The sequence below is a fragment of the Rhinolophus hipposideros genome (assembly GCF_964194185.1).
Source record: "Rhinolophus hipposideros genome assembly, chromosome: 3".
Lineage (NCBI taxonomy): Eukaryota > Metazoa > Chordata > Mammalia > Chiroptera > Rhinolophidae > Rhinolophus > Rhinolophus hipposideros.
In genome coordinates, this window is record NC_138049.1 from 54,593,755 (window position 1) to 54,609,181 (window position 15,427).

A 15,427-nucleotide genomic window follows, 5' to 3' on the forward strand; every position below is an offset into this window, starting at 1 on the left:
TATTTTCGGGGAAACATGGTAGTTATAATCCATTGCTATCATTTTCATTACCCAGATTGTCCCAGGTTCGGCCCCTGTGTCTTTTCATGTCCCTATAATTTTTCAAGCACTTCCTTCTGGCATCACGTGGTACCCCAGGCTCAACTTGTGTTTGTCTTGATCCAGCCCTAGAATTCAAAGAGCCCCAACTCTTTTTATTGGGGAATGGTATTTAAAACCAATATCTGAGTACCAAGTAAGTATCCTTATAACTACTGGGTGGCATTGCCTCTAGGCCCTGTCAGCAAACAGGAAATAGATGAATACACACACATGCACACATCTGTACTTGTTTGTCTCACCCCTCTCTGTCCCTGTCCTCCGTGTATGTGTGTAAGCATACATTTATAGATACCTCTTATTACAGTCCAACATCACAGGATTTATTCCAGCATTCCTCCTTTATTTAACTTTTTGCTCAATCCTAGAATGCTCATAAAGTAATTTCACAGTTGCTAACCCATACGCCTATGAAAAATTTAATTTAGCCTTAGCATATATAGCAAATACTGTTCCAAAGTTATATTAGGTAAGTTCTTTTCATCCCCATCTACTTCAGTCTGGTTATATTATTCACTTGTAATGCAGTTAGGTTCATATGTTACTGTTTGTGTTCCTTTTTGGGTTCCCCCTGCCCCACATGATTTAAATTATTTACTTTTGGAGTATATGCTATTAACATGGTTCTAAAAATCAGAACTGTATAAAAAGTTATACTCAGAGCCATGTCACTCCCCCATATCCCTTCTATTTTGTTCTGATATTCTCCATTCCTCACTCCGTTCGTGCTTATCCGCTGTAGGTAACCAATCTCATTGTTTTTCTGGTTTATCATATATGTGTGTGCACGTGTGTTTCGTACAAATAACAGATACATGCATATTTTCTTATTTCCTCTCTTGCTTACATGAAAGGTAGGAAACTATAGGTACTGTTTTGTACTTTGTGTCAGGTCTCATATTGTTATGTTCTGTTAAAGGAGCCCTTCTCAGTTCTCCCTCCAGTCATGACCTTTCAAACCTTCTAACCATTAGCCAGCATCCTCCCCTCCTACTTAGTTCTCTCTACTTCAGACCTCAGCCTTTGCATCACCTCTTCTGGGAAACTTTCTCTGTTCTCTTGACTAGTGTAAACCCCCCTTTTAACATTATACCATCTTTCTTTTGTTGTAGCACTTATCACAATTACAGGTTTAGGTTTATTTGGGTAAATATTTGATTAGAATCTATCTCATGTAAGCATCACATGGGCTGGGTCCATTGTTCTGTTTCACTCTCTATTATATCCCCTCACCCAGTTCAGTGTCTGACATATGTGTTTGTTAAATGAGAAAATGAATGAAATGAAGTGCTGGTAATACGATTACACGTCAACAAAATTCCAATGAAGTCAAGTAAGTTGGATATCTGGAAGGTTATTATACATTATTTTAAAATGATAAAATACATTGCTTACATTTACTTCATTGTGGGACTACCACCTTCATAAAAATAACAAATGAAAACAACATTTTTTTGAGGTTCTGAGAAGTATTTAATCTGCCTGTCTTTAACTATTCTCAATTTCCCCTTATCTTTTTCTAAGAATATGGTTTCTTTTCATTTTTCTGAACATTAACCTATGCCATTTGCAATGCCTGAAGAGCCTCCTTTTTCGTTTTCCACCAGTGACCTCTCAGTTACCGTCTTCATCACCGGCCTCTGTAAGTAGACATGCCAAGGCCGATGGCTGTCCTGTAAATCTCTTCTCTTTTCCCTTCTGTAGCAGCAGCACCCCTTATTTTAGCTGCATTTCTCAACCTTCCTTATGGCTACATGTGGCCATGTAACTGACTTGTGGCCAATGAGATGTGAGTAGAAATGGTAGGTGTGACTTCCAGGAAGTGCCCTTACAGAGAGAGCGTGTTCTCTTTTCTTGCCTTTTCTCCCTCCTGCTGGGTGCAAGGGGAACGTGGCCTGAACTGGAGCAGCATCTCAGCCTTTGAGTTGGAGCAACAGTATAGAGGAGCCTGATATGTGGATTCCTATCTTAGCCTGAGGCTGTCTACCTTCAGACTTTGACAAAAGAGAGAGAGGGGGAATATATCACCTTGTTTAAACTACTGCTGTTTGGGTTTTCTATCGCTAAAGGCAAATCAAATCTCAATTTATTATACTTTGCCTTGCCATAACATCCAGGCCTAGGGCCAACATTACCACTTAGTGAGTAGGGATAAATAACCTAAACAAACATTTGCTGAACGGAGGATCCCACACAAAGGAAAGCAATGATTTAGGGATCCTTAGGAGTGGCCCACATAAGGTCTAGTGACTCAGCTACAGGTGGGTCGGTGGGGACAAGCTGAAAGAAATTTTCCATAAAGGAAAATTCAGACAAATCCAAAATGTGAGACATTCTATAAGTTAATTGACTTAACTGGGATGTAGGTTAAAAGTGACCCGTGCACTGCAAGAACCTTGATTGGATTTTTGAATGGAACATCAAAAACAATGGCACAGCAAAACAGCTATAAATGTTTTTGAGACAATTGCACAAATTTGAATATGCTTTGAAGATGGACTGGATATACGATAATGTTATGGAATTACTATGAATTTCCTTCCATGTGATAACGTTATGTTTATGAAAGAAAATGTCCACATTCTTAGGAACTGCATACAGTTGGGAACTTAGGAACTGAAGAGCAAGATACCTGCAATTTACAATCCGTGGGTTTAAAAAATGCAAACAGGCCACATTGTTAGAAAAAGATAAGGGGGAAATGAGAATAGTTGAATAAATGCTTTTCAGAACTTCAAGAAAGGTTACTTTTATTTAGGTTTCAGGGAATAAGTGTGTTTATGTATAAAAAGAAAGTAAATGTAACAACATGTTAATAATTGGTGAATTTAGATGAAGGGTGCATAGGTGTTCATTATACTATTCCTTCAACTTTTCTGTGAGTTTATATTTTCAATATAATATGTTAGGGAAATTGTGACATTGAATTGGCCTAGAATAGACACTCAACATCAATTAATGTAAAATATTGCTTTTTAAAAAGAATTTATAAGTGATATTGGCCACTTACTGGTAATCCTTCGGTTTACAGAGGAGCAGGCCCTGTGCTAAGTGCTCTGCGTGGATTATCTCATTGACCCCTCCTAACAGCCCCGTGAAGTGGGGACCACTCACTGTCCACTCCGTTTCACAGAGACGTTAAATGTGCTTGGCATCTCACAACCATGAAGGGGCAACCTGGATCTGCACCCAGGGAGTCTGATTCCCGAGCCTGTGCACATTGTACCGCATGTCTGTACCATCCTATGCTCACAGCAGTAGCATGACCACACACAACTGGATTATTATCACTCATTTGAATTGCCTGTTTGCAGGGTACCATCTCCAAAAGCAAATCAAACAGAGCTTCACAAAGTCCAGAGTCTGGGCTATTGGCCTCAGTTCTCTTAGCTTCATTGCTCTAAACAACTACATGCTACTTACTGCAACTTCATACAATACTTTCAATCCCCTGAACAAAATTATACCGTTACTTTCTATGTTATACTAACAGTTTTTACTATTGCTTTAATGATAAGTTGAAGAAAAGTATTAAAATGAAAAATATCTCAGTCAAACAAAAAGGCAAAAATTTTGACCTATCTGAGATGTCTTTTTGATATATGTTTTAAACCTGTCTGATGAGGTCCCTGCAGTTCCATAAAACCTATGTGCTTCATGATAGGCTTCCATTTGCATCCTTACAGACTAACGTAAGAATCTAAGAAAATGTCCCTGTAGAAATCAAGATGGAAACCAGACCAAATGAAAGACTGTGTTATACAGCCAACACATAATTGCTTTTATTAACTTACAATGTGACTATTAGAAGGGAAATTCTTATTTGACTGTTACTGAGATGCAAATGATATGCAAGCCTTCTTCTCTGTGTCAAAAAAAAAAATTCCTGACACTGGTGGTTTGCATGAAAATCAAGCAAAACAGTTTATTGTGAGATCAATAAACCTCTTGTATCCCAGCACATGAAGGATGTAGTCCACATAAAGGAGCTACTGTCTAGAAGCTAAAAGGCACCAGTTGGACCCAAAGAAAAGATGTTCTCAAGACGATGTGGCCAGAGCTGAGAATGGGGTGGAGAGTACAAGGTAAATATGGACACCAAGGGTTTCTGCTTTGCCAGCTTTGAATCCTTGTTTCTTACTGACAGACAGGACCTAATGGACATAGTACTCACTGACATCTCACAAGATCTCTACTGTTTTTTCCTGACTCTACAGCAGGCTCTGTATCTGGGGTACACAGACAGGCTTCCAAAACAGGGAGCAAAAGTGCATGTATTTTTCTGCTGAGAATGTCCCATAGCTTTCATCAGCGTCTCAGAAGGATTCACGATCCCCCAACTCCCGACCAAAAAAGGTTAAAAATGACTGCATTAAAATACTGCTGTGTGGGGAAATACAGTCTTTACTTGACAGAGTGAGAATGTTAGGAAAAGAAAAATAGGGTCTCTCTTCTACTTATATTTTCTAAAAGTGAACACAGGGGCTGTCAAAATTCAAGAAAGGCAACAACTGGGACATGATTTAAATTGCCTCTTTTTGGTCATTCTTTTGATATTGAATTGGAGACATTCTGGCATTCTGTTTTTAGACTTGGTTTTGTCAGGATGGGATGGTAGAAGGCCAGCTTGAATTAATTAACAATCAGATTTATGCAATGTTTAACGAATTTGAACTCATAAATAAAGATTGCTGTTTTAAAATAGAGATAATGGGTAGACAGCTGGGTGGATGGATGGAAGGATGAAAGATACGCAACCACAATGTTATCAGCCTAAGGGAAGTGCTTTGGATATCCAAGCAGCTCCTCTTCCCCCACGCCCCATACACACCGTCAGGTGGCGCCCAGACCCACCACACAGTGACCAGACCTTTGCCCCCTCAGGCCTCTGCTGTCTACCTGAGCACCCAAAAACTACCTGGCAGTTGTGCACACAGAACTTTCCCTGAGAACCAGTCAATAGGGGCTGAAACTAACTCTTCTAGAGGCAAATCTCTCTATGCTCCTGCAACATCTTCCACAGAGATCATTCAGTTCAGACCCAGGTAACAGGCACCCCAGAGGCTTGCTGGCCAAATTTCTTTTGACATATTTGTAGCCTGATAAGGATCCCTGCTACCCCCTAATTATTGCCCATGATTTAGTCTCATACCAATTCTTTCCTATAATCTCTCCCTGAGGCTTGTGGACAAATAAAGGGGGGGGGGAGGAAGTTCTATGGAAAGTAACTTCCCAGGGTGATCTGATCACAGATTCCTAACTGGGCAGGTCAGGGTGGGTAGTCACGCCCCAGGCATGTAACTTTTTAGTGAAAGGTTTATCTTTGCCTTAAGCAAGCTCTGTCCATTGTTCTTGTGCATCTAGGTTAACATACCTTTGAAATAAATGTGAACTTGTTGCAATGATGTTGCTAACTTTTGATATCAGAGGGATTATTCATTATGAATTTGTACCAACTGGACAAACAGGTAACCAAGTTTACTATTTGCAAGTGCTGAAAAGGCTGCGTGAAAAAGTTAGATGACCTGAACTTTTCACCAACAATTCCTGGTTCTTGCGTCACGACAATGACCAGCTCACACAGCACTGTCTGTGAGGGAGTTTTTAGCCAGTGAACAAATAACTGTATTGAAACACCCTCCCTACTCACCTGATCTGGCCCCCAGTGACTTCTTTCTTTACCCAAAGATAAAGGAAATATTGAAAGAAAGACATTGTGATGACATTCAGGACTTCAAGGGTAATACAATGACAGCTCTGATGGCCATTCCAGAAAAGAGTTCTAAAATTGCTTTGAAGGGTGGACTAGGCACTGGCATCAGTGCAGAGCTTCCCAAGGGGAGGACTTCGAAGGTGACCGTAGTGATATTCAGCAATGAGGTATGTAGCACTTTCTCTAGGATGAATTCGTGAACTGAATTATCCGAATATATATATATATATATATATATATATATATATATATATATATATATATATATATATATATATGTTTTGTAGGAAATGCTTCTTATAACGCATAGAAAATTTCAGAATAAGCACAGAAGCTGATGACTGTATTTATCTCTGGGGAGAAGAACTGGGGAACAGACTTAGGAGGGAAACTTTGCCCCTTAGAGTCCCAGCAGGAAACCAAAACTCAAACTGGTTATTTTGAGGAGTATTTATTTAGTAAAAGAGATGTTTATAAGAGGATAGAGCCGCAGGGCCAGCAACAGCAGGAAGCCCTTATCACTCCTCTTGCCAAAGGAGAAATGTGTGGAATTAGTTCCTGAAACCCACAGAGGGTAGCAATGTAGAGAAAAAGGCTGCCTGATAGGAGCCATGGCCTAGGGAGACTGCAGAAAAAGATACCATGGGTTAGTCATCCCTTCCTTACACTCCTCCTGCCCTCCAATCTCCACGTTAAGGTAAACTCCATGAAGAAAGTTTCAGCGTGTACAACAGGAAACCACAGTGCAAGGAAGTCATTGATGTCCTTCCTGCAGGTGAGCCTCCGGGGCAAGGAGAAGGGTGGAGAAGAGCGGATCACATCTGGAGAGAAGGGGAGAAGACCAGCATGGAGACTTTTCAGTGCGTTCTTCTTCATAGCTTTTGAGTTTTGTACTGTGTTCGTGTATTGATAAGAAAACTAGAAATCATACCCTCTTTTTTGAACGGATGGAAAACATATTTATTTCCACCTCTGGCTATCACCTTTGCTTTCCTCTTTCACAGCCAAATTGTTGTGGGTGTTATCTGCACTTACCACCCGGCCCTTCGTTTTTTAATCTTAGCTTCTGCTCCCTTGATACTTGAAAGGGCTCACCCACCAAGATCGGCAACGTCCATTCTGCTGGCTAAATTTATTTTGCTTGATTTTGGTGGAACATGAGACACTATTGATCCCATCTCACACGTTCTTGAACCACCCCCTTCCTTTGGCTGCTGCCGTCCTAACTCCTGTGAGGCTTCCCTCCTGGCCTCCCCTCTCTCAGTTCCCTGGATGAGCCTCCTGTCCTCCAAATGTGGTGTTCTCGGGGTTCTGTCCTTGGCCCTTCTCTCCTCTCACACAGCATAACCCTCACATTCTCTTGTCTACTCCCTTACCTTTCATGACCTCCAGCCATCTCAATCCCAGGCCCAAATTTCTTCTCTAAACTCACACATTCAGTTGCCATTGGCCATCTCCAACTTGGGATTCTATAGGTTGTCTGTTATGGGCTGAATTGTGTCCCCTTAAAAATCCATATGTTGAAGTCCTAACCCTCAGTACCTCAAAATTTGACATATTTGGAGATGTGGCCTTTAAAGAGGTAGTTAAGGAAAATGGGGTCATTCGGGTGGCCCTACATCAATATGATTAGTGTCCTTATTAAGAAGACGAGATTAGGACAGAGACATACAGAGGAAAGACCGTGTAAAGACACAGGGTAAAGATGGTCATGAACAAGCCAGGGAGAGAAGCCTGCCAACACTTTGAATCACAGATGTATAACCTCCAGAACTATGAGGAAATTTCTGTTGTTTAAGCCACCCACTCTGTGGTACTTTGTTATGGCAGGCCTAGCAAACTAACACACTGCCCAAGCTCAAAATGTCCCAAATCCTTCTCATCACCCACCTTCTCAATTGCCCCTCACTCATTTGAGCCTGGTTATTATTTGCATATCCTGTCTTAGCATCAAGTCAGTCTTGGAGGAAATGTTTTCTGAAAGTGATATAATGATTATAAAATGCCCAAGTCCAGTGGGTCAGAAAGTAGATAGGCAAAGTCACCTATGGTGACATACTGTCTTCCAGCTATAATGTTGGTTAGGATTCAGGATACCTGGGTAAGATACTAGACCTCTTACCCACAAGTGAAGCCAAGAAAGCAGAAGCTTTACAATAAAATTCAGGGTAACATTATCAAGTAAATTATTTTTTGAATAATGAGATATTTTAATAAAATGGTATCTTAAATTTCATTATGTAGAATCAGCAATAGTGCCAACATGACATCCATTTATTACCACAGCAGCAAAATCTTAAATCTCTGAGGCTATATTTGGAAACACGAAGTACATTCGTGGGGAAAAATTTTCCAAGATCAGTGAAATTTATAAAGCATTATATCTATTTGTTTATGCTCTTCATGTTGGCACCTGATAAATGTGCCATGATTATCACTAATTCCCTCAGGATTCTCTGTCTTCTCTCTCTCCTCTCCTTTACTCCTCTCCACCCCATCTTTCCTGCCCAGTGACTTCCTCAGCTCCTAGCACTTGGGCTAGGACCTTTCAGAAGGGATATGCATTACTATCTGTTCTAATTGCTCTTCTTGAGTCTTGATTCATTTTCTTTCCGTGTCTGAGTCTACTGCTGAGCCCACCTTTTTATCTGTATGTCTGGTGTCTAAACTCATAAAGAACAGTGACTTGATTGTGTTGATTAAAACCATTAGCATAGGGGGGCATCTTTGATCCTCCCCAGAAGCCAGTGAGGTCTACCATTGTTAATCAAAGTGTGGTCTGGTCTCACTTGGAAGTTTGTTAGAAATGCAGACTCTTAGACCCACCACAGAACTACTGAATCAGAGTTTGTATGTGAAAAAGAGCCTCAGAGGTTCATAAGCACAGTGATGTTTGAGAAGCATAGGTCTAATTTTCCCTTATTTGATCATCATGGCAGAACCCCAGTTGGTACATTTACTCTTTAAAGTTTGGGAAGCACTGATTTAGTTGTTCCTTGTCATATCATCATGGCCAGGCTTCCGAGTCACATGACACAGGTATAGGCATGTCTGTATAGGGAACTGTCTGAATCCATCTTTCTCAGAAGGTGACAGACAGCATGTATAACTGGTAGGCATTTGAGGCTTTGCAGCCATTGGATTTAGACATCATTCAGAATTGAATGGTATAAAGAAAGAATACCATGGACAGCGACCCAGCACTGTGTAATGACGAGCCGGGGAAAGGAGGAGCACACGCTAAAGAGAGGATTAATTGATTTGTTTAGCAATATCTAATCAATGTATTTAGCAATTATGCAATAGCAAAAGACAAAGACAATTAATAGAATGTGCTAATGACAGAAAGTAAAGGAGGTTTAGACTAAACTGTATTCATTAGTAACAATGTCATGTCAGAGGAGTACACATACATATAAGTTTAAGAGATCCCAACATGTTTACTATTGATCAAAACTCGCTTGGCTAAATACACAAATAACATCAGTAAGGAGCATCCAAAAGCAGTAATAAGCTTTATAGGATAGTAACTATTACAGTAGATGCCCAAAGCTCACCAAATGGGGAGAACAGCACTGGATAAGTCAGGCATCAAAACCTTGCCAAGTCTGCAGCTGAGAGAAACTCAGGCGTCTCTGCACTGCTGCTTGCTAGTTCCCAAGAATGCTGGGGCTGTTGGCGTTGTTGTTGCTAAAAGTTAGGGAGTCTTCTGATACTGCAAGCTGCACATTGCATACAAGTTCCCAGAGATGCTAGAACGATGACAATTCACCAACAAAAGAAGTCTCTACTGTCCATTGAGGCAAGTTTCAATCTCTTACTCTGAAACAATCCAATCCTGAAAAGCAGTCCTGAAACAGCGAACCTTCTGAATAGCAATCTTGAAACAGCAATCAATCCATCAATCCACCTGAGGTCTGTCTTGTATATCTCTTTAGGAGCATCCCAGAGCCAAGTTTTTTTGTTCTTGCCTCCCCTCTCAAGGAATCACCAGTTCAGGGAAGGTTCAGCAGTTAACGATAAGAACGTTGCACATCCGACTGATGAAAATGATACCTACTGTTCTCGCCTGGGACCATCGGCCCAAAGCCTTTTGAAGCTTGGCAACGTGTCTGTCACGTCGTCCTGATTTAATTTAGCTACTTCTTCACTTCATCTGCTGATGCGGGCGAAACAGACAATAAGCAACATCATCTCACATCTCCCCTACTCCAGAGGATGAGACCAAACGGGGAACTCTCTCAACCCCTAATCACAGCACAGAATTTTTTTAACCCTAAGCTAGCCATCACCTCACATACAGTAACAAACAAAAGCTAATAGACAAAAGCTCACATCAACCAATGAAGGCATATTTTCCTCAACATCTACCCTACACACTGGTGTTTGGTGTGAGAAACATTGTAGGTGGTGCAAAATCCAAAGGGCTGCTGCTGTCAGACATACTGGGTTTGAATCCTGGCTCTGGGCAGTGAACTTGTTAATTCACCTCTCTGAGCCTCAGTCTCCTCACTTGTAAAATGTGGATGACAATGCTTATCTGATACAGGTTGTTTTGAAAAGTTACCGAAATAAATATGATCGGACAGGCAGAGGTTCAATATATATTAGTCCCTTCCCTTTTCTTGTAACACCTCAATTAAAGTTAGTAAAACAAAGTCTTTTTTTTTTTTTTTTTTTTTTTTTTTAATTAATTTTATTGGGGTGACAATTGTTAGTAAATTTACATAGATTTCAGGTGTACAATTCTGTATTACATCGTCTATAAATCCCATTGTGTGTTCACCACCCAGAGTCAGTTCTCCTTCCATCACCATATATTTGATCCCCTTTACCCTCATCACCCACCCCCCACCCCCTTACCCTCTGGTAACCACTAAATTATTGTCTGTGTCTATGAGTTTTTGTTTCTCATTTGTAAAACAAAGTCTTTGTAAAAGAAAAATGACAAGATACCTCAAGTGTGTAGCTAATGTCCATGATTATGACACCAAGGCCATCAGAATTGGTAGTGGTACTGGTAGGGGTAAAGATGCCTCCTCTGGCTCCAGAGGTCTTCATTCTATTTCACTCGCTGAAGGACCCCAGGAGTCCTTCATGCTCAGCTCCCTACTCTTCACCCTGCAGGGCAGGGTCCTACACAGCTATTGTGCAGGAATCCAGGGGCTTGAGCCTGGGATCTGGCTCTCCGTGGGATTCTCAGGAACCACTCTTTGAAGAGTCAGTCTCTTCGGCTCCTCTCTTAACCCATTTCTGTTCAGTTCCCTCTGGCTGTTAATTACAGGGCATAAGATGATTTATGGACCTAGACACTTAGGCAAATAATTCGGTACCAAATATCAAGCTGGTATTCTTGAAATATTGGCTCAACATATAATGAGAGCAAAGGCTGAGTGCTATGTGGGAGAATGGGGAATCACTGGTGGCAGCATTCTTTGTCCCCTCTCAACATAGAGCATTTCTGCTCTGATCCCAAACTCCGACCACTCTGCCTTCTATGCACAATGCCCTCCAGCTTCGGGATTCCTCTCCCTGGAAGGCTGTCTGGTGACTACCCTTCACCCCAGCAGGCCCTTGAGTTCCACTCTTTACCACCTGCTCGTGGAAGGTTCGCTTCCAACCACATTTTGCTTCTTCCTGAAAGGTCACATATACCGTAGTGTTTGGGACCCGTCACTGCTGCTGCTTAGGCACCAGCCTGGCTAGCTCCCCACTTTATCTCGCTGTGGCTCACAACAAGCTTATATTGTAACAGTATGACCACACTCACTGCCTGTTCTAAGGGCTGGTGTGGTAGGGGAACTAGGAAGGAAGGGGGAGTCCTTTTTCACCCCAATCTCTGCTTCCTCATGCACAAGCCTGGAGGGTTCCCACATCCATCCTTTTGCCTTAAGACAAATAAATCCCCTAGTTGAATTTTTTTAGTTCCTCCAAACAATTTTAAACTATCCATGCTCTTGCTAAAATCTGTGTGTACATCATAAACTTCTATGAAACAGTCTTATTCTTTGTACTTGCAAACTAAAAAATGAAGGTAAAGGAAAAATAAACTGAACACACAAGACACACACACACACAACGTTTGACATATTTTTCAGCATCGAAAAGGAAGAAAAAGAAAAACAAAACACCCCACATCAGCGAGTTCCCTGATCATGATTTCAAAGGTGGAAGGACCTGAGCTGGGTTTGTCAGAGGGAAAATCTCTCTAGAGTACATTGTCACTATCACACCAGACATCTCCCCTCTGTAAGCACACGGCCAAGACGTAATTGTGTAATTTAATGGGTGTTTTTTGTAAGTTATGCAAATACACAGCGCTTTGCTGATGGCCAGAGCGATCTAATTCCCGACCTTGATCCGGGTCTTGGTTCCCAGCCCCGCCGGGTGGCGGCTCCTGCCGGCAGCTCCGCGCGGCCCCAGGTGAGTCCCGGGCTGCGGGGGGGGCGGGAGCGAAGGCGGAGGGCGGGACCCGCGGGTCGGGGGGACCGAGATCCGGGCCCTGATGCAGCTTCCTCCCGGCGGAGCCTTCCTGCACCCGCCGCAGCCCTACCCTAGCGCTCAGAGCCCTTCCGGGCCGTGCCTCCCGGAGGCGCGGAGCCGCCCGGCGCGCCCCAGCCCTGCAGCTCCCGCCGGGGCGGAGGCCGCGGAGATGCGGGGCGGGGGCAGGGCGCGGGGTAGGTGACTTTATCCCGCCTCTGTTTCCCAGCCCCGGGGAGCAATGACATCACGCGGCCTTCTCCAGGCGCCGACACAAAGAGAGGCGCGGAGAGGCCGCTGCGGGGAAAGCCGGCGGCCGCCGCTGCCGCCCCGGGCCCTGGGGCCCCGCCGGCCAGGCCCGCCGCCCGCGGCCCGCGCCCGCCCTCCGCCTCCGCCGCCGCCGCCGCCGCCGCCCGCGCTCCCAGCCTGCAGCTGAGCCCGCGCCGGCCCCTTCCCATGCGGGCGGCGCGGGCCCTGGGAGGGACGTCCGCAGCCAGCCGCGCAGCATGCACTGGGGGGTTGGCTTTGCCTCGTCCAGGCCGTGCGTGCTGGATTTGAGCTGGAACCAGAGCGTCTCCTTCTTCGGCTGGTGGGCCGGGACCGAGGAGCCCTTCTCCTTTTATGGGGACATCATCGCTTTCCCTTTGCAGGATTACGGTGGGATCATGGCAGGGCTGGGCTCCGATCCCTGGTGGAAGAAAACACTTTACTTGACCGGGGGAGCTTTGCTGGCCGCAGCTGCGTATCTGCTCCACGAACTCCTGGTCATTAGGTGAGCGGGAGAGAGGGCCCCGCGCAGGGGCGCCGGAGGGGCACCTGGCCAGGGTAGGGCTGGCGCGAGGGGGGCCCCGGGCCACCCCCTGGGTCACGACACCCAAATGCCCAGAGCCCTGTGCTTACCTGTCCCCAGAGGCAATCTGTGGTCACCTGGCTGTCAGGGGCATTTAGAGTTGACAGGAGAATTAAACTGCTGCTGCGAGGGGAAAACATTAGTGTCCCCATCTTTTCGTGCTGAAAGCAAAGTCTCTGGGTTGTTGTGGAGTGAAATAGTCCATTATGAAACGCCCTTAGGAATATCTTCAGTGCAGTATGTTTGCAACAATAGAATTAGGCCCTGTAGAAATAATAAGTTACCCTTTTATGAAATGCCTTATTTGTTTATAGGTAATGTTGCTGGAATATTAACCACTAACCTTATCTTTCTTAAGGGTTAGTTCAACTAACTTCATCATCAAAAGGCTGAAATTGCAACCGCTCCAGAGACCTCTGGGTCCCTGTTGAAGATACATGGCCAAGTGTAGTGGTGTGCAGTTTAGATGCAGTTTCAACCTGGTTATCTGCTAATCTGGTATTTAAAGTTAAGCACCATCTTCAGCTTTAAATGCCACTGTTGTGTGAGCAGCAGGAGATCTGGGAATAGGACTAGCACATGGGCGTGTTTGAAAGAACACGGGAGTCACCCGTGAGGTACACAGTTGCACCCGCTGCCTGCCGCAGAATATTTACAGGACTGACTTGGAAATACCAGAAAATGGAGGCCCCTGAGGTTGGTACATCCAGCTGGACACAGGATCTTTGAGTAGGGTTATACCATAGGTTACTGAGATGGTTGTTTGGCTAATGGATACGTTAATTTACCGCTTTGAGCCCTCTGTCACTGGGAGATGACCAGAAGCAAGCAGTTATCAATAGCTTAGAATGTGCCTCGTGGCCAGTATTTTTTAAAGAGCAAGAAATGTGTCCACAGTGCTTTATTCCAGGGGGGAATCCTACACAATAGATTGTAAACAGACAGTGATAGGTGACCTTTAATAGGCTTGCAGGGATTCCAGGAGGACATTGTGACAGGCTAACTTAGATGTTGTGAATATTGTGAGAGGGTGGGAAATCATTTAGGTATGGGGAAATGTATTGGCTTTCATTTTATTTAGCCATAATTGAGAAGATTTATTTTAAGCTTATTATGCATTGCATGCCCCCAATGAGCACAGTGCCTAGAATCTAGTTGAATCAAATAAAAACATTTTAAACTGAAATGATCTCTCTAGATCATTTTATATTTTTGCTACATTTAGAACTCTATTTCAAGTTAGGTTTCAAGCTACATAAAAAAACTAAAACGTGTGGGGTAATTTAAATGGTAACCCTGTTGTTTCTCAATTATATTCAAGTCCAGAGCCTTTTCCGGATCCTAAACCCTGTGGCTTCTCACCAGTCATCCACTTTGTGGATGGCTTCACAGGACTGTCTAAACCTTGCTTAAATGACCTTGCAGAAATAGCTCGCCCTGGGAGCAGGCCACGCCCTGGTAGGTGTGGTCGCTGGACAGACAGCAGCTCTGCCCACAGATAAACGCCCTTCCCCACTTAGGGGACTACTTGGATACTTTAGATTTTTAACCCTTGATTTATTCACTTTTGTTTCTTGACAGATGTTTAAGTTGAGTTGGAAAACACTGTTATGATGCAGATAATAAAACTGGCTGCCCATTTTTGAGCCCTTAGTAGGGGCTCTGGGAAGAAATGCTTTACTTGCAGGATTGCTTTTCTCCCTTACAACTCGCGTTAGATGCTTGATCCTCTCTTCATAGGTAAGGAAATTGTGGCCAAGGGAGGTTAAGGAACTTGCCCAAGATCACACAGTAAGAGTAGTAGGATCCAGATTAAAATTTGAGGATGTGTGTTGGCAGAGCCTGCACTTTTTACTACTGCCTCCTCGAAAATACCAATTCTGAAATAGGTTTTGGTGGGGGAGAGGAATAGAAATGTAGAGAATTGGGGCATTGCTCAGGGAGGACGGGCCTATGGCAGAGACCTGTGTTTTTGGCAGCCTTTAGGGGCACAGAGGGATGGGGGAAAAGACTGAGAAAGGTCAAGGACTGAGATTCAGAAGTTACATGATAGACACTTCCACTTAAGGTGAAATCTCAGTTTCAGTTGTCTCTGTAGTTTAGGCAAAACACAAAACAGTCCAAAATATACAGGATGGGCAATACACTTCGAAACGGCTGCACTATCTGAGTTCACTAGCAATTCAATTGTACAGTCTTCACCATCCTACTTGCATTTGCTGCTGTGTAGATTTAACCTTAATCTATGGCTTCATTTCCAGAGTGGAAAGTAAAGTTGACAGGTG

At 43.6% G+C, this 15,427-nt stretch overlaps 1 protein-coding gene across 3 annotated transcripts in view; it reads left to right on the forward strand.

The window, feature by feature from the left end:
* The first annotated feature begins 9,147 nt into the window (after positions 1-9,147).
* FAXC (failed axon connections homolog, metaxin like GST domain containing) overlaps positions 9,148-15,427 on the forward strand; it is a 78,907-nt gene continuing 72,627 nt past the window's right edge. The window contains exons 1-2 of one of the 3 annotated variants that reach the window (XM_081045367.1): positions 9,148-12,235; positions 12,943-13,064. In XM_081045367.1, coding sequence (XP_080901493.1) covers positions 12,958-13,064 — 107 coding nt within the window. In that variant the 5' untranslated portion in view covers positions 9,148-12,235; positions 12,943-12,957. Of the gene's footprint in view, positions 12,236-12,264; positions 12,490-12,706; positions 13,065-15,427 lie in introns of those variants that run through there. The other 2 variants (XM_081045366.1, XM_081045365.1) reach the window with 2 other exon arrangements.